General features: G+C 41.9%; 2 protein-coding genes across 5 annotated transcripts in view; one reads left to right on the top strand and one right to left on the bottom strand.

Moving 5' to 3' along the window:
* The window catches only part of MED20 (Mediator complex subunit 20), a 204,785-nt gene that overhangs the window by 17,441 nt on the left and 161,233 nt on the right, over positions 1-26,111 (bottom strand). The gene's annotated exons all lie outside the window — the stretch shown is intronic.
* Positions 3,250-26,111, top strand: part of LOC110840836 (facilitated trehalose transporter Tret1) — a 68,885-nt gene continuing 46,023 nt past the window's right edge. Inside the window, exon 1 of the mRNA XM_022086114.2 lies at positions 3,250-3,670. Coding sequence (XP_021941806.1) covers positions 3,647-3,670 — 24 coding nt within the window. The 5' untranslated portion in view covers positions 3,250-3,646. The remainder of the gene's footprint in view (positions 3,671-26,111) is intronic.

Raw genomic sequence — 26,111 nt, 5'->3', positions numbered from 1 at the left:
TCCAATGGTGGTCTCTTTTGAACACGGCAGTGGGCTTTCGGTTCTGTACAAGGCCGGGAATTTCTTGACGAAATGAACGACTATCAGCTATCTCAAGAAAGAGTTTGTTCCACGGAGGTAGTTCTTCAACCGGCATGAATTAAGTCGCGAACCTTCAACGGTACACCCACAACAGGCTGGGAAACTTGACCGCTTTTCGGGAGTGTCAGCGGAGCAAGGGTTTGTGAAACAAATGCACAAGGAGACAGACAGAGCGAGATGGCAAATGCGGTCGGCTGCCACAGGCCTTCATCTGCACAGCTCACCCCAGGGAAGAAGAATCTGTGGACGACCCTCATTCATCTCGGGTTGGAATTGCAGTTGCTGCTCGCGAAACAACGGCGAAGTAAGCAAAAGCCGGATACTAAGACCGTCTTTTTTTGTGGCTGGGATACGTTCAAGGACGACTCGATGTTTCTGGGTCGTAATTTTACAGCCATGTTCTCGCATTGTTATTCAAGAACAGCTAGAGAAGAAATTGCTGACAAATATTCTAACTCGTTTACAGCCTCGAAAAGAAGGGTCTTAAAAACTGAAACCCATAAAAATTACTACAATAAAAGTGTCAACATATTCAACTCTGACAAATCACTTTAAGGATTGCAACGCGACTACGGAATATTAAGTTAAAATGCACACCGTAAGGAGACAACACACAAATAAGGCGCATTCGGTTCTCCAGGCTGTAAAAATGTGGGTTATGGCGCCGTGTAATCTTGCAGATGAAGATTTCTGTCTTCTGGGTTGTTGCGCTGTGTAGTCTGTTCGATGTTAACCAACGTTTCAGAGGTCATACTGCTTCCGTCATCAGAGTATGAAGATTTCTGTCTTCTGGGTTGTTGCGCTGTGTAGTCTGGTCGATGTTTACCAACGTTTCAGAGGTCATACTGCCTCCGTCATCAGGGCGATGAAGATTTCTGTCTTCTGGGTAGTTGCGCTGTGTAGTCTGGTCGATGTTAACCAACGTTTCAGAGGTCATACTGCCTCCGTCATCAGGGCAACAACCCAGAAGACGGAAATCTTCATACTCACCGCTGTGAGAACCTCAAGTCTTGTAGATGTCATATCGGTGTCCGAACCATCTCGACCGCCGTGAGAAACTCAAATCTTCCAAACAGTCTTTCAGGTGGCCACCGACGTTTCGGAGGAACGCATCATCTCCATCATCAGGACAAACGTTTAGACGCCATGTGGGTGGTTACAAAAGACTCGGTAGAACGACATGCTATTCCAAATTTTGGCAACACCTGCAAGAATACACAACCCAGGAGACCACAATCCACACTGCACACCTTCCCACATCCGTTCCAATGTACTCATTTGATAGGAGATTGGTTGGACCACAAAGCTGGTCTGGACGCAGATGCTAAGAGAAAATCTCTTAGCTTTGACGGGAATCAAATTATCTATCATCCAGGCCGTAGCCCAGATACACAGCCATTGTACTGTATTCACTGAGCTACTTAACTCTTAATTCGGCACGACACCCTCTACAGAAGAAAGTAATTAAATCGAGTAGGATTTGAGAATATCACAGCGGTGAGTATAGGTCCATGCTGCCTCTGTCATCAGGGTGACGCTGCTTCCATCACCGCAGGGACCTCTGAAACGTTGCTAAACTTCTGTCAGACTACACGGCGCTACAACCCAGAAGACAGCCATCTGATCAAATGGAAACTGTTACAAGAATGTATATCGAACAGTCTTCTTTTAAAGTCCCACATGCAGTACTGAACGTTCTTGAGACACACTGCACGGTTCGCTCATCGCCGGTATTTGCTTTTCCTGATTCCTTTTTCTTAGAACAATTTTCCCGGTCTTACCGAGTTGGCTCAGGACTTGGAATCAATTCCTGGAATCCCTGAAGCAGTAAATGTTTCAACCGAAAGGAGGAGCTGTCAGAAATTTGACAGGAAGAGTGTCACGCTTATGTTCAGGATGATAAACGCAACCCTGGGGTTGGGGGAGGGGGGGGGGGGTTCGAAGGGATCCCAACATTCGTTAGGCTAGTTAAGCGGTCTGAGAGGCACACACACGCCGCTAAATGTGGGTTTCCGGTTCCGCAGTGCAGCACGGGATATCCCAACGGCATAGTGGGTCACGCTGTGGCTGAAGCATTGATTTGCATGTTCCAGACTCGGACCACACGTAATGCATTGTGTAACCCAATTAGAGACACTTGTTCTCACTGTGCGTGAGAAGTTACTGGGATCGTCCACACGGTCTGCACAAAAACGATTCAAACAGAGTTTGTAGATATGTTTGTGGTCTGTCTTAATACAAAAATTCCGCAAACCAACCCCCAAACTACCATCAAACGAGAACCCAAATGTAAAAATATGTGAACGCGGTGTCTTTTCCAACCTACAACATATCTAAACATGTTTCTTTACGATTTATAACCACACTCCTTTCCAGTTCTCTGTATTCACTGGCTCTAGTGTAAATTCCGTTTCCAAACTTCACACGGTCGTCATGTCTGTGTTACCGTTAACAGGAAATTAAAATGTACAAAAGAGCACAGACATCCAGTGGAATAGTGTTCATACCGAGCAAATCATTCAATTTCTTGAAACGCTAGCCAACTCCAGTTAGGCTAAATGAAGTAGGCTCGTGAACTATCAGCGGACATCATGCTGGTCAAGGCTGGTCCAGCTTCAATACCCACTGATGAACGTATAACTGTCCCAAGACGTGTCTATTTACCGACGCTTTCTCAACTGCCTCGAATTGCAAGGGTGACTGTGACTGATGAATTTAGAAAGGAATTTGAGGTGGACATTAACCGGTTCCTCCGACATCTTCTTCAATTCATAATTCACTAACAACCCGATCATTCGATGATATATAGCTGGGCAACTAGAAGCCTCGTTACATAAACCAAGAATAAATAAAATAAATATGAGACTGCTTCAGCTTTGTCAGTAGCCAGCCCATGCTTCTACCGTTGGCGTTACGACCGAGCATTTACAGTAGGGTATGTATACCCCAGGCAAGAGAATCGCCTCAGAACGATACTGCTTCATACAGTCCGGTTTACTACTTGACTTTTCATTCAGTATACCGACGCCAAAATGTGATGTCGCTTCCATTCACCTGAAGGGTCCAACATCTGTATTCTGGCTGGGATTTGGGCCACGCGCCAGCTGGTGCCTGGCTCAGTTCATTTCAGCTGGCTCTACGCTCCCCTCCTCGAGCAGAACAGGCTTCAGTAGGTTGGAGTGCGCGGTACAGACTGGACGCGGCGCCCGAGACCCGAGCCCACTACCGCAGCTCTGGGACAGCGTCTTCTGCGCTGGGGGTATTCAGAAACACTGTGGCAGCAAGCAACTGAAGAGGAAAGGAACTTGCGGTCACCGGTCACTGAAAGAGGGACACAAGTCACGGGGTACTTGTGTGTGTCAGGGGGGTTGTTTACAAACAGAACGCACGGCACGTGGAGGAGTGACGTCATTCCTCCCACCATCCACTAAGAAAGACGGAAGACACGCGAGAAGAGTGGTCACAACAGATTCACCACCAGCAGCAGTACGGGGGCCAATACGCGTATCACCACCACCTCCAACATCACCATCACCATCGGGCGGAACACGCCTATTGCATCCACATGCCGTCGCGCGAGCAGTATAAGGTAAGGCGATCTCTGGTGTCAAACTCGGAATCTGACGCGAAGTCTATCGACGAAGTGCTGAGCAAAGCGTTTGGTACCAACAGGCAAAACGGGAACGGGGTGCTTAACGATGGGTTTTCAAATGCTCATGTTATTCAGCGCTAATCGGAAGGATGATCATGAATTGAGAATCGGAAACCATGTTGAAAGACCTGGTATTTTTAGGTTCTTTCTCAGCATTTACCGGACAGACTGAGGAAAACCACGAATAAGATAGTGATAGCGGGCTGCTGGGCCAAAAATCAAATCAGTGACCGCCAAAATACGTCTCAATCACGATGTTCAGTAAGAACATATATATATATATATATATATATATATATATATATATATATATATATATATATATATATATAAACACTGATTTATATAGAGATGTGTGGGAACGAAGTGACAGCAAATATATTTTAAATTAAGATAGAAGGAATAACTTGGAGGACAAAAATAAATAAGTAGGAGGTTCATAATTTTTACTATTCACCATATTATTAGGATGATCAAATAAAAAATAAGACGGGCGGGACACGTAGCACGCACGGCGACCTGAGAAATCAATATCAAATTTTAATCTAAAAATGCGAAGGAAGGAAAGAAAGACCTGGGTGAGATGGAATGATAATGTTATTTTAGAGAAACTGTGTGCGAAAATGAGGACTGCATTAAGTTGGTTCAGAACCTGGTACACTGACTAGCTTTTGTTAACAGGGTTATGGACGTTTGAGTACCACGAAATCAGGGAGCTCTTTGACCAGCTATATGACTTAACAACTTATCAAGTTAAGTCTGTGCGCCATGATGTTTGATCACATGCGTGTGTGCAATCTCTGAACAAAGAAATGTCACTCACATACGAAACAACAAGTCATGCTTCATCAATTTTCCTCCAACGTTTGGAAATTTATACATTAAAAGTAGTGTCCGATTTCACTTGTCTCTGTCAACCCAAGAATCGCCCGTGGTCATATTTAAAAAAACATCTCTACCAGAACAGGCGATAGGAAAACAGAAAGCTGGTACAGGGTGTGTGCGGTCTGTTGCTACAACGGTGTGCCGCTTCCACCTACATAACACAGCCGATATCGAATCTGCCTCAAGCGAAACCAATGACAGAAACTGCTGACTTCTATTTAGCACAAACTTGAAAGAAGAACGGCGAAGTAACCGCTCACCTCCATTCTGTGACGAGGTTAACAGCTCGTGGAACTTTATCTCCACCCTCACCCCATAAGTTTTCATAGCATGGTACAAAGAGATTGTACCCTCACCGGGAATCGAAGCCAGTCCGTAGCCAGCCACCTCACCAACTGAACTATCCCGGTTCATAAGTAATGAAATTATATTTCAGTCGGATGCTCTTTCCAGTGATATATAACTTCCACAGCTGACACGGTATTATTAAATAACCCAAGAATCTCGATCCGTTCTTGGATTCAAGATGAGATCAACGTAAGTTACATACAGTCAGATAAAAAATATATGAAGAAGCTAACACAGATCGAGGGCACCAGCGGGATTCTTGGTCGATTGTTTAACGACGTTGCACGCTGCTGAATAACACATTGACACGTAAATGGCTAATAGGAAAGGGTATGGACGAAGCGGTCATGGAAACTATCCAGGCATTCGTCCGGAGGGACTGGATAAAAAAAACACACTTAGAACAGCCGATATCTGAGTGGAGACTCGAACCCGGGACCTCCCACAGCACGAATGCTAACCACCGGATTGCCAGGTTCGGTGTGCAGCGGGATTCGAAGTCGCGAACACTGTGGCAGTGTTAGCTTCACTTCCAGAAATAAATCGCTCCAGTTCCATAAAAATAACACGCGTTCATGAGCAGGAGAGTGCCCTGTGTGGCGACGTGCAGTAGTTCAATGCCATTTTAATTTTTACGGCCAGTTACCGGTTTACTAGACTCCGTACGAAAATTACTACATCTGAGGCTTTCACGGACGTGGAAATTTGGATTGTGGTCTTCTGGGTCACAACGCCGCCCACACTTGTAGGTGGTCACCAACTTTTCGGAAGCAATGTATCATCTCCATCGTTAAAGTAGTACTTCGGCCCCGAAGATGGGGGCGACACGTCTCTCCGAAAAGTTGATCCACGAGGGATAAAGGAAATGAGAAGCTGACGATATCACAAAACAGGCTCTTCAACGCAGTGGGTTGGAATCTGTTTGCATACGGAAATTCTCTTTCACGTAGACTTTCACAGCTGACAGGCCACCTTCGCGGTAAACATTCGCGTTTTAGAGTTATGATAATTACAAAATATTTAATTTTAATTTAGTGACAGGTTTTATAATCCCGACTGCGTAAAATTTATAGGGCTAGATTATTTTAAAGCTGGGGAAATAAAAAAACAATAGAAACAGCCCTGTCCACTGCTCTTGAATTAAACATAAGAACACAATATGAGAAGAAATCGGATTAGCTATACTGAAAAAATGATTATGAAATATACGTGAACTATCCATATACGTGTCTTACTTGAGAAAATTTTTAGTCGTTGGACGGCCAAGAGGTTTCATCCTTAGGATATATGCAACCAGCAGTATGGCCATTGTGTTCACAATTGACCACTACTGTTAACTATCCTGGACAGAATCCTTTCCGTCCCCCCACTCTCTTTTGTCTGAAATCCGTTTTAATATTATATTCCCATCAACGATTGCATTTCCCTCGTGACTTCTTCAGTTAAGATATACGAAGAGGAGAAGAATATCAAAGTGCACGAATCAAATAAAGAGGAACGAAAATGAGGAACCAGGCGTAATTTTTTAGCAGAAACGCTGATGAAACTGAAATCCGAACCAGTGACAGTTTCAGTAACGATTACAGCCACCAGACCAGCAGAAAGATTTTCCTCACTAAATACAAATTTCATGTTGATAAACGTTTATATTTCCCTGACATAGCTGGCGGTATGAAACATGTGGACGCTTTATGGGGTCCAACAAACACAACACAGGGCAAACCTAGAACAAACAAGTCGAGTCAAGACAGTGTTAGTGCGTAGAAAGTAAATTTATGGGCGAGCAGGGGTTGCATAGGTAACGGCAGCGGCCTATTTACGACTAGACATAAAACGTGCACTCCATTCAGGAGTACACATTTTTCGCTGTTTTGAATCCCTCGTTTGTTCAACTACTGAAGATAGAAACTTTAGTGCAGACCATGAAACATGAAATTCAATCATACTCCTGCGAACTTGATGCCTCCTTCTGCAACGTTCAAGGAAGGAGGCAGCAACTTTCTCCGAAACGTCGGTAATTTTCTCCACCATTTCGACACGGCATTGTATATGCACTCAGAAGACTTCACAGTGAATTCGAGCAGCTTTGAAAACTTCAAGTTTAAAATTGAAGCATTTTTATAGATAAAAGCCAACACGGAAACAATCAGAACGACACACATGCCTCCAGAATTTGAATCTCTTGCGACAAATTGAAGGAGATCAAGCATGAAAGCCAAGTAGACGCCACTGACCCCATATAATATCACAGGCTGAAGAACGGAAGAAGAGTCCCATAATTAAACACTCACACACTCACAAAACTCTATAGTTCGCAGTCAGTCCCGCAATCCACAGCGCTCAGCACAACAGCAAGTAGCCTTTACGTAAATATTGAAATGAATGTCATTAGCATGAACTATGCATATATTTATCCATGTCCAAGGTGCGTTAAGTTTCAGGCCGTTTCGTCATCCTGTTTACCAAATATACTTTGCAACATACATAATACGTATAAAATGCGAAACCATGCAATGAAGGTACGTGCGATTTCCTTAATATCTAACGAGTACTTAACATCGCCCTCATGATTTCAGCAGCAAACACCTCTAAAGTGTCGGGCAGTTTCTATCAGACTATACGGCGCAGGATGTCGATTATTTAATCATTTTCACTTTGAGCTTTTAATAAATCAATAAATGTATTATTTCGTCTGCGTATCTCCATGGTAACCAGCAAAGTAAAATGTCACAAATCATAAATTTAAAAGTCCTGGAAATGAAAAATGTTAATTTTATTGATACATTGGATTTTTGGACCTCAATCTCGCCGAATGTTAAATAATTGTCGGTCATGACGCCATGATGGCGCTCTTTCAACTTCAAAGGCAAGGCATTAACCACTCACCTCAATGAAAATGAGGCTGTCAAAACAAAGGAACGCATCCCTGTCAAGTATCAAACACGACAGTAAATTGACTTGTCTGTACTCGCAAGCATTAGCATGTCTCCACACCGCTTTCATTTCACCGCGCCGACATGAAACCAAGACATTACAGGCCTGAACACTGGGGACAAGCCATTCTGACTATTAACACCAACAAACCGGGGAAGCAAGAAGGCCGGTAAAGTCAACCATTCTCTTAATCGACTCCACGGAGCACAGAGTTCCTTGAGAAGCTAATAGTCGCTCTGCAGGTCAAATTTCCAGCGTGTTATGTAACTCGAATGATCACAACAACCCTCCACTGGACCATATCCTGAGCTACCTTAATCCACTCAACGCCCTAATTACTAAAAATTAATTTTAATATTATCCTCCCATCCACGCTTAGATCTTCCAAGTGATCTTCACACTTCAGGTTTTCAACTCAAATTATGCATGAAATTTTCACCTCGTCCGCGTCATTTTCCTCCCGACATCAGTATTTGCAGAAGCTCATTATTCTTCCCTTCTGCATTTGTCTGGGATGAGCAACAGCTGCCCCGCGGACCGGACAGAGCTTCATATCTGATTATCCCATCACTGGCTACTCTAAATCTCCTTTTTTTCCTTCAGAGTGGAAGACCAATTTTCTTACCAATACATACAATCTCATTCGTGTTCTGAGTATCTAAATTCCCTTCTACGAGTTTTACATCAGGCATCTCAAACGAGTAAGAGACCAAAGCCAGGAAGCGTATTTCTTCTGTCACTGCATGTGTATGATAAGAAACACTTACAAGTACACGAGCTGATAACTTTTTACTGCTTTCCTGATAATACAATCAACTGAGAATCGTAAGAAAACTGCTTACGTGAACAAAGAGTCCAGTTTTTCGTTCCCCTTAACACTTAGAAGCACGAATCTCATAGGTACAATGCTTAAAGAATCATTTCCTCCTACCGCAAAGAAACACAACGCGTCTCTGTGAATGTTCAACTGGCTAACGCTGTGTAGGGAAATAATCGCTGTTTGTTGTGAAAATCATACGAAACCCACAAACACACTTTGTGGGTAAAATACAGAGTTAACTGCCGTTAAAGCAGATGGTATATATAATTACCACTGGGCAGAAAATGTAGAGACGTACGAAAGAAAAGGGCAACAGAGGAAACAGGATCACAGACCAGAGTTCCTACAGGATTCCCTGGGCGCGACGTCCTTACGCGTAAAGTAAGGACGTCGCGTTTCAAGCGGGCAAGTGTTCCGTCTCTGACACAAATATGTCGCTTTCCCAGACAACCAGAGAAAGGAATAAGGACAATAAGAGTCGAAGAGAGAACGGCATCGCTTTGCACTTCGAAACAGAAAGATATGTTTAATGAAATATTTAAGCCTTTCAGCCTCACTAAACTTCTTTTATGTTTCTGATCCGACCCCACAACACCCGCCGCCTACAAGCATCTTCACGGTCTTTGAGCTCTACGATATGAGAAATCACAAAACGAAAACATTTTTGTTACTGACGGCCGAAATGCTAGAAATTAAATAACTGCAATTGCCAATCTACTTTATCCGTCTCTGGATCTTCTGCTTCGAGACATAAAATTGTGTGCACTATTCATTTTAAAAAACCAAAACTGTAGCGCCAGACGTCATGTAGGCACTTAGGGGGAGTGATCAGCGACACGCTCCGGCCACGCTTTACCCCCGGAAAAGGACCCCGGGACCCACTGGACTTTGTGGGATATACTATAAAAACTGTAAATAATAGAAAATTAATAGGACATTAAATTTTATAAACATCTGGCGCTCTTCTATGAAACATGTCGATATTCGGTATAAGGGATGAGATACGAACTGAAGACTCCTCCCCGAAAACGAAGCAAGAGTGCGAATCAGTGCGCCGATCGGTTTCACAGAAAAGAAATAAAACACATCACGGAAGCACGACTGAAAATTTTCCCGGAAGACTTGTACTCTGACGTCACGATGGTATAAACATAACTTGCCAGCTGAAATGATGATGTAGTAAATCACAAAGATGTTGTTTCTGAGGAGGCGTTGCCCCTTAGGTTTAGAATACGCCCCTGCACGACTTGTTCCTGTGATATTTATAGATCCTTATTAGCCATCTCTGAGAACGGTTTGTGATAATATTTGCCAAGAGCTGATCTGGCAGGAAGTCATCTGATGGACAAGTTCAAATTGTATATTTCCTGCTTTACCTACTTTGTACACACTGAGAAGTAGTTTAAAAATAACATTTTTCATGACAATACAAGGGGCTGCTCAGCCATTAAGAAAATGATATTCTGAACTAGACGGCTACAGTTCAAATCTCAGCACAGGCACTACATATTTCTTTTCGAGCGCATTTTAAAGAATCATCCTACATATAATGATGGATATCAGACTAAATGGTGAAATATCCCAGAAGACAGCCACTTTCATCATCATTTCCATTCACTCACCACCCTGTTATAGGCTAATGCAATGCAGTCCACAACACAGAGTGTGTATAAGTTTCAAGAGAACCAACATATGTTCAAAGTTTTGCTTCACATTCAGACAAGCACCGAAGCAAATTCTGCAACTGCACATGCGCTTTACAGGCCATTCAGGGGCTCAACCCCACTCAAAAAGTAACTAGAATCCAGCCTAGTTACCGGTTCGTCTAAGTCCCTTAGCATTCAATATTCACTGTGTGAAAGACTCGCTTAGACAACGAACAATGGTAACCACAAAAGTAGAGCGAGAGAGGGCATAGGGCTTTCGAAAACAAAGGACTCTTTTACCTGCCGCTTGTGATCCAGTGTAGCTCGTAGCTCGCCGAGCAGTTGACCATTTCACAACTCGACTCTATCTTGAGCCACCTAAATCCAATTCACACTCTCACAAACTGTTGAAAACAGTCGATCGTGCTCTTCTGGGTTGTGACACCGTGTGGTCTTATGGGTTAGGTTATAAATGTTTCGGAGGTACGTATCGCCTCCATCATCAGGCGACACAATCCAGAAGACCACAATTGAAGACTTCACAACCGTGAAGAAACACCCACTGCCCAGTTACATTACGACTTCAAAGTCTGATTATTTTGTTTAAAACTGTTTTCTGAGATACGGCCCACCCTAGGGTTAAAACGTGTGTAAAAGTCAAAATAACAGGACCACTAGTGTTCTGCAGAATATAACAAACGGCAGCACCTTGTTTAAATAACAAATCATTTCTGCAAATTTAATAATAATCATTTCTGCTGATTAAGTTTGTAGACATTCAAATGTTGACACAAATGAACATGTGTCCATTTCCATTGTCTGTAATGCACAGTTAGTTTTGCGTTAAAGTGTTCATTTGTCGCATGACACAAATTGATACAATTAATCAATAACAATGTGTGGCGGGCTACATGGGTTGCAGGCAAACCGATCGAAGTAATTTATGCTTTAAGGGACATCATTGCCATCAATCTCTTGTGGCAAATCACCACTAGTCCAGTGGCGGCTCCTGCTTCAATATCTGAACATTTGAAGCCTCGAGGGGACAGCGGATTAAATGTATAACTTCGGTTGTCATAGCGACAGGAACTTCACAAGTCGGCTTCACAGACGAATGGCGTTTTATATTACAGACAACCACGAACACGATAAACAGTGGTTATATATCGGACTACAGAAGTCATTTCTACCTGCAAGAAGCTGTACACAAATTTTCCTTCTTCATCTTTTCAGCGCGTCTTTCCAGACAACAAAGCTGCTATAAAACAAGGAAAACTAGAAACCAGTTGACACCATACTTCAGAACTTGAAACACAGATTGTTACTTCCTTTATTGCAGAATATAAAACACTGTTTCATGAATGATTGGACAACGTGAAAGTCGCAATTTTCTTATGTGGGAGTGTCTGCAAGTGGATTAGATTCTAATGTTTGTTTTCAGAGGGTGGGATCGGGCAGACGTCCCAGCACACGTGGTGCAAAGGAGCCACGCCGAAATTCCTCTCGAAGCTAAAAAACAAACGAAACGTCACTGAAGTGCATGGGGTGGTGGGCAAACACTGGTCGCATGGAATGTCCCTTGGTCTGTTTGCTCAACACTTACGGGCGGGGGGCAACTACGGATTACCTTCTTGTCTGGCCCCACATTTTTGCTGTTGGGATTATGGAGACGCGGTGGTTGTAGATACTTGTGAAGAACGATTCCTAGCTCACTTGACGAAATCACATAAAGAGTAACTTCCAAGATTTGTACTTTTAGGTTAATCGAGCCAAGGAGATTATTGTGGTCTGGAAACAGGACGGGGTAACAAAAACGGCATACGGAAATCTGGTCGATAAAACTATTCGGAAAACGCCGAAAAGGATATTGGAGGACAGACTAAAGGCCACTCTGAGAAATACATTATCAGGGCGTGAACTAACTGCATTGCTGTAATATCATTTGCAGCGGTCTTGAAACTTCGGGTTCTGTTCCCTGAGAGGCAATGAATTAAATAAATAATTTTAATATGAACTAAACCATTACGTGCGTCAGCACTGCCATCACGAGAAAATACATTGCAGTGTCATCTTTAAGTGTAGGCCACAATAGGTTCCCCTTGTAAACACATGGAAATGAACAACAAGGTTAATATTCCTTATCATAATTTGTATACTTCTTTTTGGGACACCCTGATCAGTGTTTTTCCTCACGTCTCTCCAACCAGTTCATTTCACACCCGTTTCTGCTCAGCCAATCTTATAAATCTAAGCTAAAAAAATACATAACTTATCTCCATTTCCAATTGAGCTTTTTGTTTACTTTGGACGTAAGGGTATGACATTATCTGGATAACAATATTCTTATACAGCTTCCAATTACATGCAAATGAACGGGGATAGTTGTTTCTTTGCTATCTCCTGCACAACTATATAGCAGAACAGGTGTCTTATATTTATTTATACACACATAAATACAACGCGAACAAAGAACAAGGTTCATAATTGGAAGATGGTTCTATCCCAACCCGTCTTTATAAATAATTTCATAACTTATATCCTAGTAATCAACATACACAGGGCTACAGAATACTTTGGTGAACGATACGCAGGTGATTATTATTATTATTTAACAGACACATACATAAGTTAAATATCCGCGTTAAACGTCAGGTCATAAATACCTTCTCTAACAACTGAGTCCACGGAGCAGGATTTCTTGAGAAGGTGATACTCCCTCAGCTAGTCAGGGCAATTCCCGTCTTTTATGGAGCCCGAAGGTTCATTATCAAGTTCACAAGAGCCCACCACCGGCCCTTATCCTTAGCCAGATAAACCCTGTCCGCAGCGACCCATCCTTTTCATTTCGATGAATTTTAATATTATCCTCCCATCTACGTCTTCCCTTCAGCCTCTGCATGTATTTCTCGTTTCTCCTACACTCTTCAACAACTTGTTGTGAGGATTCTAATGTTCCACGGGACTTAAATGTTTTGTAAGACCTCTTCGTGACAGCAGACGTTTGCAAAGCAGAGCCTTACGACACTGCTCTGCTGTCTTAATCGGATCGCGCCATTTCACGTAAAAAATATGCATTGTTTCTGTCGCTGTAACAATTGGGCTGCAGGTCGAACCGACTGAGAGACAGGGACTTTTCTTTTCTTCACACATCGCGTCTAACCAGCCTCCTACACCGGGGGGTAATGCGGCAGGAGCCTAAATCTGGTGCCAATGTTAAGAAAGCTTGGGGCTACACCTCTACTCATCCATATGTCTACATGGCGTGATGCGTAATTACACAAATGAGCAAATTTACCTCGAATACTGTTTGTATTATAATTATTAAGCTAGCTCTGTATTGTATTATTTCTACAAATGAAACGATGCTCTAACAACTATAATTAAATCCGGATACTGGAATACATACAGGTCTATATCTATGTGAAATAACACTCCATAAATCTTTATCTATGAAAGACTATGGGAAAAGCTATATACGCGACGTATTAGAAAAAAATTCCTCCGTTCATGACTAATAATAAATACGCTGACACAATGAGGCAGACGACGCTCCAGCCCCCCTTCACGTCCCCCGCCCAACTTTTAAAGTCGAACCAAATTAACTTCAGTATGTGCGAGAAATTACCTCGAAAACCATTATCAGGAAGATTACGTGGGAATAGAATGGATGTGGCACATCCCCTGATCTCCTCAGCACGGCTCTCCTTATTGGCTAAGCGCCCGATAATGCAAGGCTCAGCACTTTTCAAAACACTCACACAGAACCAGCCCCGGTTTCTGAAGCCCGTTCCTTCAACCTAGGGTGTGAATCCCACGAGATCCACACCTGAAAATTTACTGTGCTTTTAAAATAAGTGTCTGATGCTTATAAAATCTTGTATGAGGATCATTATTTAATATAAGGAGTGCTGTTTTTAAATTCCTTCCTTGAATACCACCATGGTGTACAGTGCGAACTTCTGAGATGAGATCAATAGTAAAGCCACTTAGAAACCTGCCGAGTACAGGTCGTTTGCATTTTGAAATATCTTGGACAGAATAATTTAAAGTATAGCTTAAAATAATTTGTGTCCATAATGATAACCTAGCCTAACCTCTTGAATTTTCGATATTATAATCTTTTCTCTCTCTCTTTCTTTCCCTGTCCGTGTTGGCCTACTCATGCATAATCGTTCCCATTTGATGACAAGTTAATATGCACTATACATTTTAAGCAGATTCTACGATTACCATGCTGTCTGTGTGTCATATTCTGTACCAATTTACCGAATTTACATTGCGCAAGCACAAAATCAACAAAACAGCATTTAGGCGAGATTTCAGGTTCTCACGACGACGAGTATGACAAACACGACTGTCTCTGTGAAGTTGCGCCGTGTTGTCTGGTGCAAACTGAACAACGTTTCACAGGTGCTTACTGCTTCTATCATCAGGGCCCTGTTGCAGGCAGTAAGCACCTCTGACACGCAGGTTAATCTCTACCAAACTACACTGTGCAACATCTCAGAAGACAGCCATCTTCTTTAGGTTTTATGTGTTCTGCCCAGAACTCTCCGTTTTGTTACGAACCTGCTGGACGTTCCTTAGACTGCCACTTGTGACGTAAGGCTGGCGATTATCACAGTTTCCGAGAAAAAGGATACGGAGTTCGTTACATGTCATTAACATAACAGACTTACCACATAACTATCTCCACACGCTTAGCAGAACGAAAGCTAATCGCCACATAAGTACACAAGCAAAGCACAAGTCGACAAGTACAATACACGTGTTTCTAGCAAGAAAAGACCTACAGCGGTGTTCTGACCCACCATGAAACCGCTGAGTCAGAAACTTCTTCAGCACACGTGTGACGGAACAGTCAAAGTGACCATTTTTATTTCTCCTTAAGTAAAAGAAGCAATATCAACTCAAGAGAAATTCACATTCCTCTTCGTTGCCCAGGCTACTTCGAGCTAAATGTACAGAGTGGCAAACACTCATTTTAATAAAATGTATATGCACATCATCTTACATGGACTGAACCCAGGGTTACGAGACTGAATTCAGCGTCTGGGCAAATTGCTAAGCTTACTTGCTAACTAATTAAAAGGGGAGACTTTAATATGACGGCTCGTCACGCATGTCGCACAGCCGAGAGATGGACCATCAGTCGAATGGTAATTGAGAGATGAAAGTTTCTGTCCGTCAGAAATTCCACGTGAACTAGAGTGTTGAATAACGCGATATATTCTTTTTATTTTATACCACGGACTTGGGACACTTGACAACAAATACAAACTGAACGCTGCAGCTGGTATTCGCATTCTGATGGGACAGGCAACAGAGTGGCTGTCACATCAAAGCGACTGCCGTTATTGGCCTGTCTCCTCTGACGTCTTCTGCACACTCCATCCTCATTCATCTCCAACACTATCTGCGACTGGGAAATTACCTAAATTGAATTAATTGATGCTACCAAGAATCTGAGCCCTGTTGGAATAACAAGATGGGTTGCACTTAAAATTCATTGCTACAAGCAACACGGAAAGCTGTTTGATGTTAAATGAAGGTCTAGAACGTAGAAAATATGATTATAAGGAAAAGTAGATTACTTTACAGCCGAAGCTCGTCTAAATAATATTTAAGAATTCAATCCGTACTGCAAAGAAAACACAACACTTCGCCATTACAAAGATAAATTTGTTGACGCTGTTTATTCTGAGAATAATACAAGACCCGTTGATTGTAAAAGAAAGTGAAATACAGGCTTTAACGGGTGAATGAAATGCACCAGAATGATAGAAAAATTTAGATGTGTCCACGCTATCAGTAGATAAAGTTTCTAGCGTTAATAGTAAATCGGAAAGGATTCTAAGGAAGAACGTGTATCTCTATCACAATTTAATCGTGTTTTTTACACTACTGTATAAATTTGAAAACTGAAAGACCAACATGGGAGCAGGAACAAATAGAACACGTGGGGTCATACCATTTTTATGAAACAAACCAGAAATTTCACTGGTAACAAAACCCCACAGGCAAACCCAGAAGTAAGGATTCTACTGCTTCTCGCCTTAAAACGTTTTGCAAACGAAGCAAAGTGAATTCTGTGTGACATCCGCCTTCACCTACACACAAGTGCAAAAGTAAACAGACGCACAACAAAAACAACACAAGATAATCTGTGTCAACAGCAAGTCGTTTGTCGCTCAGTCAACCTCCTCCCCTAACAATTCTTCACCACTTGTATGTGATTACTTACAACCCTCGTCCCTTTCCGTACCCCCCGGCCTATTTTATTTATTTAGTTTCGGGGCATTAAAAACGGACTCAACCAACCACATCGAAGCTACAAAAGCATTTTAGAAAATTAGTAAAAAATATATATTTCGGACTAATTATATGTCTGAAACTTTAAAAATAAAGACCCAAACATAGTTAGGTCTGGATTTGAGGTTTTCACGGCGGTGAGTCCGAAGATGGCTGTCTTCTGGGTTGTAGCGATGGCTCAACGCCCTGATGATGGAGACAGCAAGGACCTATGAAACGTTGGTATACTTCTACCAGATTACACAGCGCTACAACCCAGAAGCAACTCGCTACTGCCAGAAATTTTCGGGACAGACTGTATTATGTTCCGCGATCATACAAGACCTTTATATTCACAGATACCAGAGCCAGATACCAGCGTCTGGGAGGGGCTTTGAACAGTAGGAACACGTATGATAAAGCTTTCACTAAAATGGAAGGACAATCAATACTACCAACGTTTCAGATCCATTAATACAAGCCTCTGTGTGCTTGGTGGGACACGTAGTTGCTCTATTACATTTGATCTTCACAAACACGAAGACACATTTCAACTCCGGTATATTTTGAATGCTCGTGGCGAAAAATCGTCATTTCTCATTAAGTTCCATCGTTTTCTTGAGAAAAACATACAAGAGGAAAAGTCAAGTAGTACGGAAAGAGGAAGATGGGAAACTAATGGACGTCAGATGAAAAGAGGTGACTGACTCCCCACTCAGCCGGGAGAGAGCAGATAGGGCGCCTCCTCCTTTCGAACTTAGACAGCTACTTCAATTTTTCTTCTCGAAATAACAAACAACAAATTCTCCTCCCAAGGACTAGAACAAGATAGGTTATTTATTTCTGTCTAAGATACGCAGTCTTCCGCTGCGTTAATTGGCTGGGTCCCCTTCCGAGCGAATGCTACCGACCGATACACAAGTGACGCTAAAAGCTATCGAAAACAGTTTGACGCCGCCCCCCCCCCCGGTCATCCCCCTCTCTCGCGCACTCTCAGTTTTTAAACATTTATATCAGCTTCTGTTTGTATAAGCCTAAAAGAAACTTATGGTGCGACTCTTTTGTAGTACGTAAGTCTTTCCTATGTGTTATAAATAACAATTACACGACCTTAAAATCGGCCGCCACTTTGTGGACATTCTGTATTTCTGAAGCTGTACATAGTATGAATTGTACTTGTTATACACGATGTTTTGGGACGTGGCTCTACTCCCTTCTGCAGATGATTATTTACCATTATGCTGACAGGTCTGACTCAGCAGTAACCTGCAACACAACGTCGTATGGTCTCCAATTCGAATCCCAGGGAGGTGCAAGCTATTGTGACTAACGTATACATGGATTTCTGGAATCTCTCCAGCCACGACAGGCTCCTTCAAAATCTGCACCTTTCCACTTTATAAGCTTCTTTACGCCCGCAATTTAAAGGCATTCTTTTAGGTTTATAAAAAAATAATGCGTTAAGAGACAGGCCTATTGTCGATGCGTGAATATATTACAATATTTCATATTCCACTTTCGGGTAATTCTGAAAATTGTAACTTGGCATCACAAGTAAGTTAAACAGAAAACAAGAAAATCAGAAACAACATTCTGTTAAATCTCAGTCCATGGGCTACGATTTATCTTCATTTGTTTTGACACCGAAAAGGGGCGAGGGTGAAACTCAGCAGACCATATTTGAGTCATCAGTGCATTTGTCAGCATTAACTGCTATCTGTTTCCCCAATCTTCAGTGTTTTCTTGCAAGAAATGAAAAACACAAGGCGTCGAGGGCAAACTATACCCACGGAATTTGTGGTTTTTACCCCGCCTACAGGACAAACCTAGCCATTAGAAGAGACAGGTTTCAGATAAGAGTAAGATGCAATGAAAAAGGCCCCTATTTCGAGTTTCTGATAGTTTCCCGCTTACGTTCTTAAGTTTTCTTCCGTAATTTTAATAGGAAAGTGATGGATACGGTGCCATACACGTGACTGTACACCCTCACTGTATTATTTTTACCAACTGTCCGATTCCCTTAGAGATCGAGGGCGTTGGAGAAGTAAATGAAATCTTTGGGCCTGAGAGGGGAAAGAAACAGGAGGATGGAGGCAAGTACATATAAGGAGCTCTGTAACTTGTACTCTTGACCAAATATTATCAGGATCATTAAATCAAAAGGGATGAGGTGGGTGGGACACGCATCAAGCAGGATTTCTTCAACAGACGAGTATGAAAGTTTGAAGAAAGAATACGCTCCGTGAAGCTAGGATTTGAAGTCGGGTCTACCTGAACTAAACTGAAGCCAAAGTAACTGGTCAGCAATCAGAGGTCAGAAGGCGCAGCATACAATGCCACCACCAGTTTAACTTTAAATAATGGTGGGTCGCTTGGCAACTGAAGTTTCTTGCACTCATAATAGGTTAATGGTCTTCTGGGACACAGTCTATTATTGTACAGAAATAAATCCACAGGTTCTTTTAAGCCGAACAATCGATATCCCTGTCAGATATGCTGTTGATCTATCGAAAACAATGATCAGGTTTAACTTCAACCCCAAAGACGGAGGCAGCGCGTTCCTCTAAAAGTTGGTGTACCACAACACCACAAAGCGCAACAATACACAGCATTAGGTTATTGTTAACAAATACCCCCACACTGCAACCAAGAACATTACAATTAATTCTTTTCAATATAATAGCCTCAGTTCGATTAAGGGACGTACCGAGCAAAGAAAACGCATTTGTAAACAAATTAAGGAAGGAAATGAAGTCGACTCGCTGTGTGGTTCAGGAAGAGGTCCAAGGATACGTCAACAGCAATGAAGAGGGTATATCGGAACGTGATAAGCCACGATCCGGACATAATTACACAACCTGTCTGTCCGTCCGTCACGCAACCAAAGGCAAAACTCTGAACAAAACCCAGCGATCCACGTGCGTCCCGGGGGTGTCCAAAACAACGAAATACTAAACAGCTTATTCGCTACAGTGCAAATATGCAGTTACAACGCAAAGGATGAAGGATTACTTGGCCACCAAAGATGTCTCTTTTAGCTGGTACAAACAAAGTTGTCCCTGGTGATTAATAATGCAACACGCCGCGAAGATGTATGGGGAGTGGAGGTGTGGTTCTACGCATTTTAACCTCAGCACTAGCTAAGTGAGTGCCATCTTCAAGCTCCGGCCATTGTCACAAAAACACGTGGTGTGAGGTTAGGTTAGTGATGCAATGGTAAATAATCCGAAGATACATTAACGGTAATGTCGATAATCTACAGCCAGTTCCATGTGCACCTCGTCTTCACAACGTATTCCTCTAAAATCTAACTTGATGTTATGCATCATGTATTTCTTAGTTTTCCAAGTACGTATCCGCCTTATAAGACTCTATACATTTCATTGTAAAAAGTGCGTATATCAGATACAGAATTAGGAGGTCGCGTCCACGATTCGACCTTTATGGCTGATCTCCGAAACCAATGAACGAATTGCCATTAAATCTTACATCGAGACACTGAGAACCATCCGTATCGGTCCAACACAAACCCATTCTTCTCTTGTTACTTACTACCACAGCAATAGCAGTAATGAAGCCATTGTATCTGAGTAAGGTGATTGACGGGATTCGATTCGTGGTTGTGTCGTACATCGCCTCGTCCAGAAAAAGACTCTGGGAAACACTCAGCCAACGGATATCGAGGCGTCTTGCCTAAGGAGTAAATATGGCCGGAGAGTGATACTAGACACTAGTTCCGTCTGTCGCTAAGGTCGAGAATACGTGGAGTTTGCCTTCCAAGTCAGGAATACGCCTTCGTGGCGTTGTACTTGAAGAAGGAGCAGCTTTCGTGGTAATCATATTCTGTGTCTGCTGTGCCGATGTTGTGGGTTATGCAGACAAAGGCTTAATATCCGATCCCAATATGGCCGAAAGATGAAGTACCTACGTGAATCCAGTTGCTCAGGAAACAGGATGCTGTATCTGTCAGCGACGGACCATGCGTCTTCATTACGCAAAATGGAACGGAGTCAGATAAGACAAGAGCGACAAGCGCACAGCAACACAAGAGTAATAGAACTGAGTCATTAGTACTCCATACAAGTCCGACGCACGCTGAGTGACGAGAAAATTAGAAAACATTATTAGTTTCTTGCAGATAGACAGCAGGATGCGAGCGCTTGAAAAGGGGGCGGGAGCCTGGGACCCGCCACTGAGCTCACACAAAAGAATGAAAGTCAAGATGTAGCAGGGGTGGTGAGTTTCATAACTGCAAGGGGTGAACTGCACAGGACGGTTACCAACAGCCGGGCCATCATCATGCAGCACGTACGGCAACCTAACAAACTTAATTCCTGAGTAACTGGCCGCGCATGAACCGCGGTCCTTGTGATGCCTATTCTGCTCAGGACCAACGACTTCCTAAGAGGGAACACGGACTGCAAAGAGAACTAGTGTGACGGAAACCCGTGCCGACGATGGTTTAATCCTTCCCACTCTGTTAGCATTTCCCTGGTAATACATGATTTGCACTGCTGAAAAGTCACTAACTGCTGACTGAAGGAGGAAGGGACGCGTCTGTATGGCTGATCGCAAGATCAGATATGAACGGACAGAGTTTGTAAGGGAGATATCTCGTGGGCTGCGTAGAACTGAAAGGATTAATGAACAGGCTGTGATTAGAACAGCATCCCTCGCAAGGAGCACAATGACAAGGGATCACCTGCCCTCCCCGACCACACACACAGACGCGGCTTGCCCAGAGAGGGGGTCGTATTTCTGGAATAGCTGACTCGGAAACACTACAAAGCGAACCATTAATGGGCATTCATACAATAACGTACATGGCAATGGGATGTAAGAACCGTGTCCGAAACTTGGAGCCCAGCGAATGCAAAGGCTTTAATAAGCAAGACTACGATCAACTGAATTCGATGGTTTTATGAGGTTAAACACTGACAAACGAATTGTACATGATCGTAAAACGTGAATATTTCATTTGAAATTTACAATAACATAAAACCTAAAATTTATTCAGAAAATATGTTAACTTAGAACTGAAAATAATATTAAGATCCACGAGAGATAATGTGGGTGGGAACAGCATAGATTGAAATAATGATGACTTTCAAAATATCTATAATTCACCTATGTTGTAATGGCAACGGGTACATTTTCTGGTACCTCTTCTCTGTATATATTTGCTGTATGTAGACGTTTCGTACACGCAAAAGATTAAGAAAACACGTGTTCTATTTCTGTCAACTGTTTAACATGTAATATATTTAACTACCTACATGAAGCAGTCATTTGAGAAGTTAATCGCTCGGCTAATCAATAGATTCCTCGCCCTTTATGGAACACGAAGACTCATTACCGTGTTCGTAAGAACCCACCAAAGGTCAATGGTGACAGATGAATCTAGTCTACATCTTCCTACACTGATTCCTTAAGCTAAATTTTTTAATGCCCTCCCACGTACGTCTAGGTGGAATCTTCCCTTCAGGTTTGTCTACGAAAATCTTCTACGCATTATTAATTTCTCTAACGCGTGTTACATGACACGTCTACCTCATCCTTAATTATATCACTCTAATAATGTTTGTTGAACATAATGAATTATAAAGCTCGTCATTATAAAACTTCTATCCTGTGGGGTCCAAATAATCTCCTCACCACCCTGTTCGCAAACATCTGCGTCCTTCCATAATCGTTACTATCATCATCATCATCAATACCACCGTAATAATTATTATTATCGTTGCCAAGAGTAGCTAAAGAGGAGCTGTTAACAGCGAACCAGACACCTGAATACTGTCCGTGCTTAATAGCATCAAGGTGACCAAAAGCAGGCCAGCTCTCAGGAGGTGGGCGCCTGAACACCTGTACAGTAGGCGAGACTCCCAAACAAAGGTGCGGTTCAACAGGACTGAGAATTACTACGACAGAACGGCTTCTTTCGTGAACACTCAAATGAAGAGAAATAGACGTCGAATCATGTCGCTTGTTGTCTACAGGACGTTACTTTCAGCCCACAGTGACCAGCAAATCCGGTCCCTTCAGTGACACACTAGGCAGTGCACAGACCAAGATTACGAGAATGAAGGGTACGGGCATTGGGGATCATAGACACAAAGAGTGTGCATGATTTTCGGACATCATACATACAGGTGTACCAAAAACATATACACACACACACATTAAGTAATGAAATAGACATCTTTAAACTAACCCATTACATACGTAAGCACTGGAGCTTAGTGAATTAACGAATCTAGCTTCGTGGCACAGTTGGCAGTGGTTCGCAGCTGAGAGAGAAAAGGCCGACGTATTATGTGTATACGTCTTTTATGGATAACATATATACACTAGTAATTTTTCCGTCAAGAATGACGGGAAATCTAAAGCAATAAACACACATAACCATAAATATTATCCCATAAGACCCAGGATCACTTAGCAGCAAATGATCACCAACCAGTCAACGTCATATTACAGTATTTCTATTCATAGAAGGTTTTGGTATAGGCCTATTTGTTATAGAGGAAAAAGTACCTACAGCTTGAAGGGAAGGTCACAAAATTCCTAGATGTGTCCTTCTATTTAGAAGATTGGGACGAAGAATATTTCTCTGCAATGCAAACTCCAAATGCAGTTTTACAAGGATTAAGAAATTTCATGTGCGGTGGGGAATTAGACTGAAGAGAAATATCTTCGTAATGAAGCTCTGAATTGTATTTCCTGAGTGTAAATTTGTGCTGGAATTTGGCACGAGTGTTAATATGAGACGAGATCAAAATTCCTTCACAGAAACGGGAATTATAAGGGTATTTAGACAGATTAACAGAAATGGTTATTTCTATCTGCCACAAAACTTATCTCAACTATTTTTCAAGCACACTGTACATTCTAACATACTTGGAATTATCAAAAGTTACAGAAAATAGGCACCAAAAGAACCAATTGAAAAAGAGAACAAGAAAATAGAAAAGAGCAAGGCAGATAGACTATAGTTAATATTTATAATTTTGAATATCAGACAATAAAATACATTTGTCCTACATGGTGATGAAATTTATGAAACAGTTTATGCTTCTTCACATGTTTCTGCTGGCAGATGCATACAGACCTAGGCGTAAAGAGGGGATTTTGTTGGTTGTAATTAATATTCTGTGAGGGTTCAACTGTTTAGATTCACAGTCACATTCCATTCACAACACTCTTGAACTCAGTATTCATTCGTTATTTCATAGAAACAGCCTTCATCCTTCAAACGCCGGTTTTAATCTCTCGAAACGTCCACAGAACACACAAAAACCACAAGCAAATTAGAGCGTGACGTTTAATATACGACTGAATTTGTTTGTGTATTTCCAGGAATTCTAGCATTTCGAGATATGAATTGCAATCATATAAAGCTTATTCATAAAACTCATATCCACATTCTAAAGCAAAAATATATGGCGTGTTCATAAACGACCTCCACAGTTGACAAATGTCGTTCCTTGCTTGAGAGAAAAAGCGAACCTAACAGGAATAAACTAAATGGGATATTCAGAATATTATGTGAGGGAGGACTTCATTCATGGCTTACAGTTGAAACCGGGTAGTGTAACCAACTGAGTTACGATGGGCTGAACATATAGCTAGGATGGGGATATAAGAAATGCACACAGAATTTGGAGAGAAATGCTCTTACAAAGACCGAGAACACGGGTTACTGGGAGGGTAACCTTAAAATGGTGTTTTACCGAAATACATTGGACGGACAGGAAGTCGTCGCAAAAGTTAGTTGCGAATGGTGAAACTACTGATCTAAAATCGACTATAGTCAAGCCGCACGTGTGTTACAGATGCGTTCATTGCAAACACCTTGCTTCAAACACTGTGTATGACGAGGCTTTGAGTCTTTGTAACGTATACAAAGTCTGCTGAATGTTATCACGTATCACTAAACTCACAGATACAAATATTCAAAGGTACCTTTTGTTACAGAATACAAATTCTGCAAAAACAATTTGTATTTTACAACTTGTAACTAAAAATAACATATTTGGAATATTTCTAGGTTGCATTCTGAATTCCAAAACTTTGGAAAATGTTGACGCCTGACAGAGTATATCGCGTTGTTAAAAAATAATGCAATGTTTTCAATAATTTCCTATTATAAATTCAATAGATACGGCAGGCCCGTATGCTGTCTGTCTTACGGCACTCCTCCATTGAGAACGCAGGTTTAACTTCTGTCCAGCAACGTTAATCAACTTAGAGCAGGTCATTTCATTTACAGAAATGTGTGGGGTAAGGCAGAGTACAGGACGGAAATGTTGATGTCGAATTCCTGTCATCGTTTTTGTCATTCTCGGTTCTAATTCCAGCACTAATTATGCTTACGCCATTAATCATCGAGGTCAACTAGCCATTCACGCGTTGGTTTTATTGCAATATCACAGCACAAGACAAATATATTGTGGTATCAACGAAATGTGGTTATAACATACTTTCCACCACAACGAACGCAGTACCAGCAGAGAAATTTTGTATTCTCTCGGTAATATATAAGTACTTATTCTATTGTCGTCCGAATTGACGGCTAACGCATTGCGGCAATTCAGACAAAACCACATCACGGCACACACTTTTCTATGCTGAATTCTAATAATATGTTTCATCCTTCGAAGTGACGACTAAAAGTTTCTCGCCGAATTTCTGAGAACTTTAAACACACAAAAATATTTTGTTTTTCTTTTATTATGTCATAAGGCACACAGAGATTTTCATATATGGTTTGGCTATGACCGTCTCTCTAAGAAATGAACGCGGTTTTCTGGTAAAAACGGATCGTCTTTTGGCGCCCAATGGCAAGTGTTACACAAGAAGATTTCGTGACGGTGCTCGTCCTCGAGACTGTGGAAGACATTTTCAGCACATACTATAAACGTGTTCCGTAAGTTCCTACTAACAAATGAAAAGTAAAAAAAAAAAATAAAAAAAAATCGTGTGTTGTTATATTGATGTAACCAAAGTTTAGAAACAATGTAGTTAGGGTTGCGTTTTAAACGGAATATTCTGTACACACACAAGTTCACTACTACCTCTCTATGTACCCTCAACGAATATGGACTTAGAGGGTGTTTGGAAAACCATACGAAAGTCTAATGAATAATAAGAAGTAATCGCAATGGCATTATACGAGTCTTTGCCTTCCGGAAGTAAAATGCTGCATAGCTGGTTGCATTACATTTCAGTCATAACGAGGTCTGTATTTCTACATGCTGCAGTATCGATATAAAAAGGCGTGTTGATCTACAACAAGAAGTCACAGGCGTAGGTAATCAGACAAGCCACCACCTAACAAAACACTTGTCAACGAAATTCCCACCAAGGCAACAAACTGTTTTGTTGCTCTCATCAGTTTATGCATTGGAGCACTGGGTTCATTAATCAGTTCCAGCCAACACAACGGCGGTCGATA

This window comes from Zootermopsis nevadensis, unplaced genomic scaffold, assembly GCF_977971745.1.
Source record: "Zootermopsis nevadensis isolate Lab colony 2312 unplaced genomic scaffold, Znev_1.0 Znev_ptg000029l, whole genome shotgun sequence".
Classification (NCBI taxonomy): domain Eukaryota; kingdom Metazoa; phylum Arthropoda; class Insecta; order Blattodea; family Termopsidae; genus Zootermopsis; species Zootermopsis nevadensis.
This window is presented reverse-complemented; position numbering and strand designations above follow the sequence as displayed.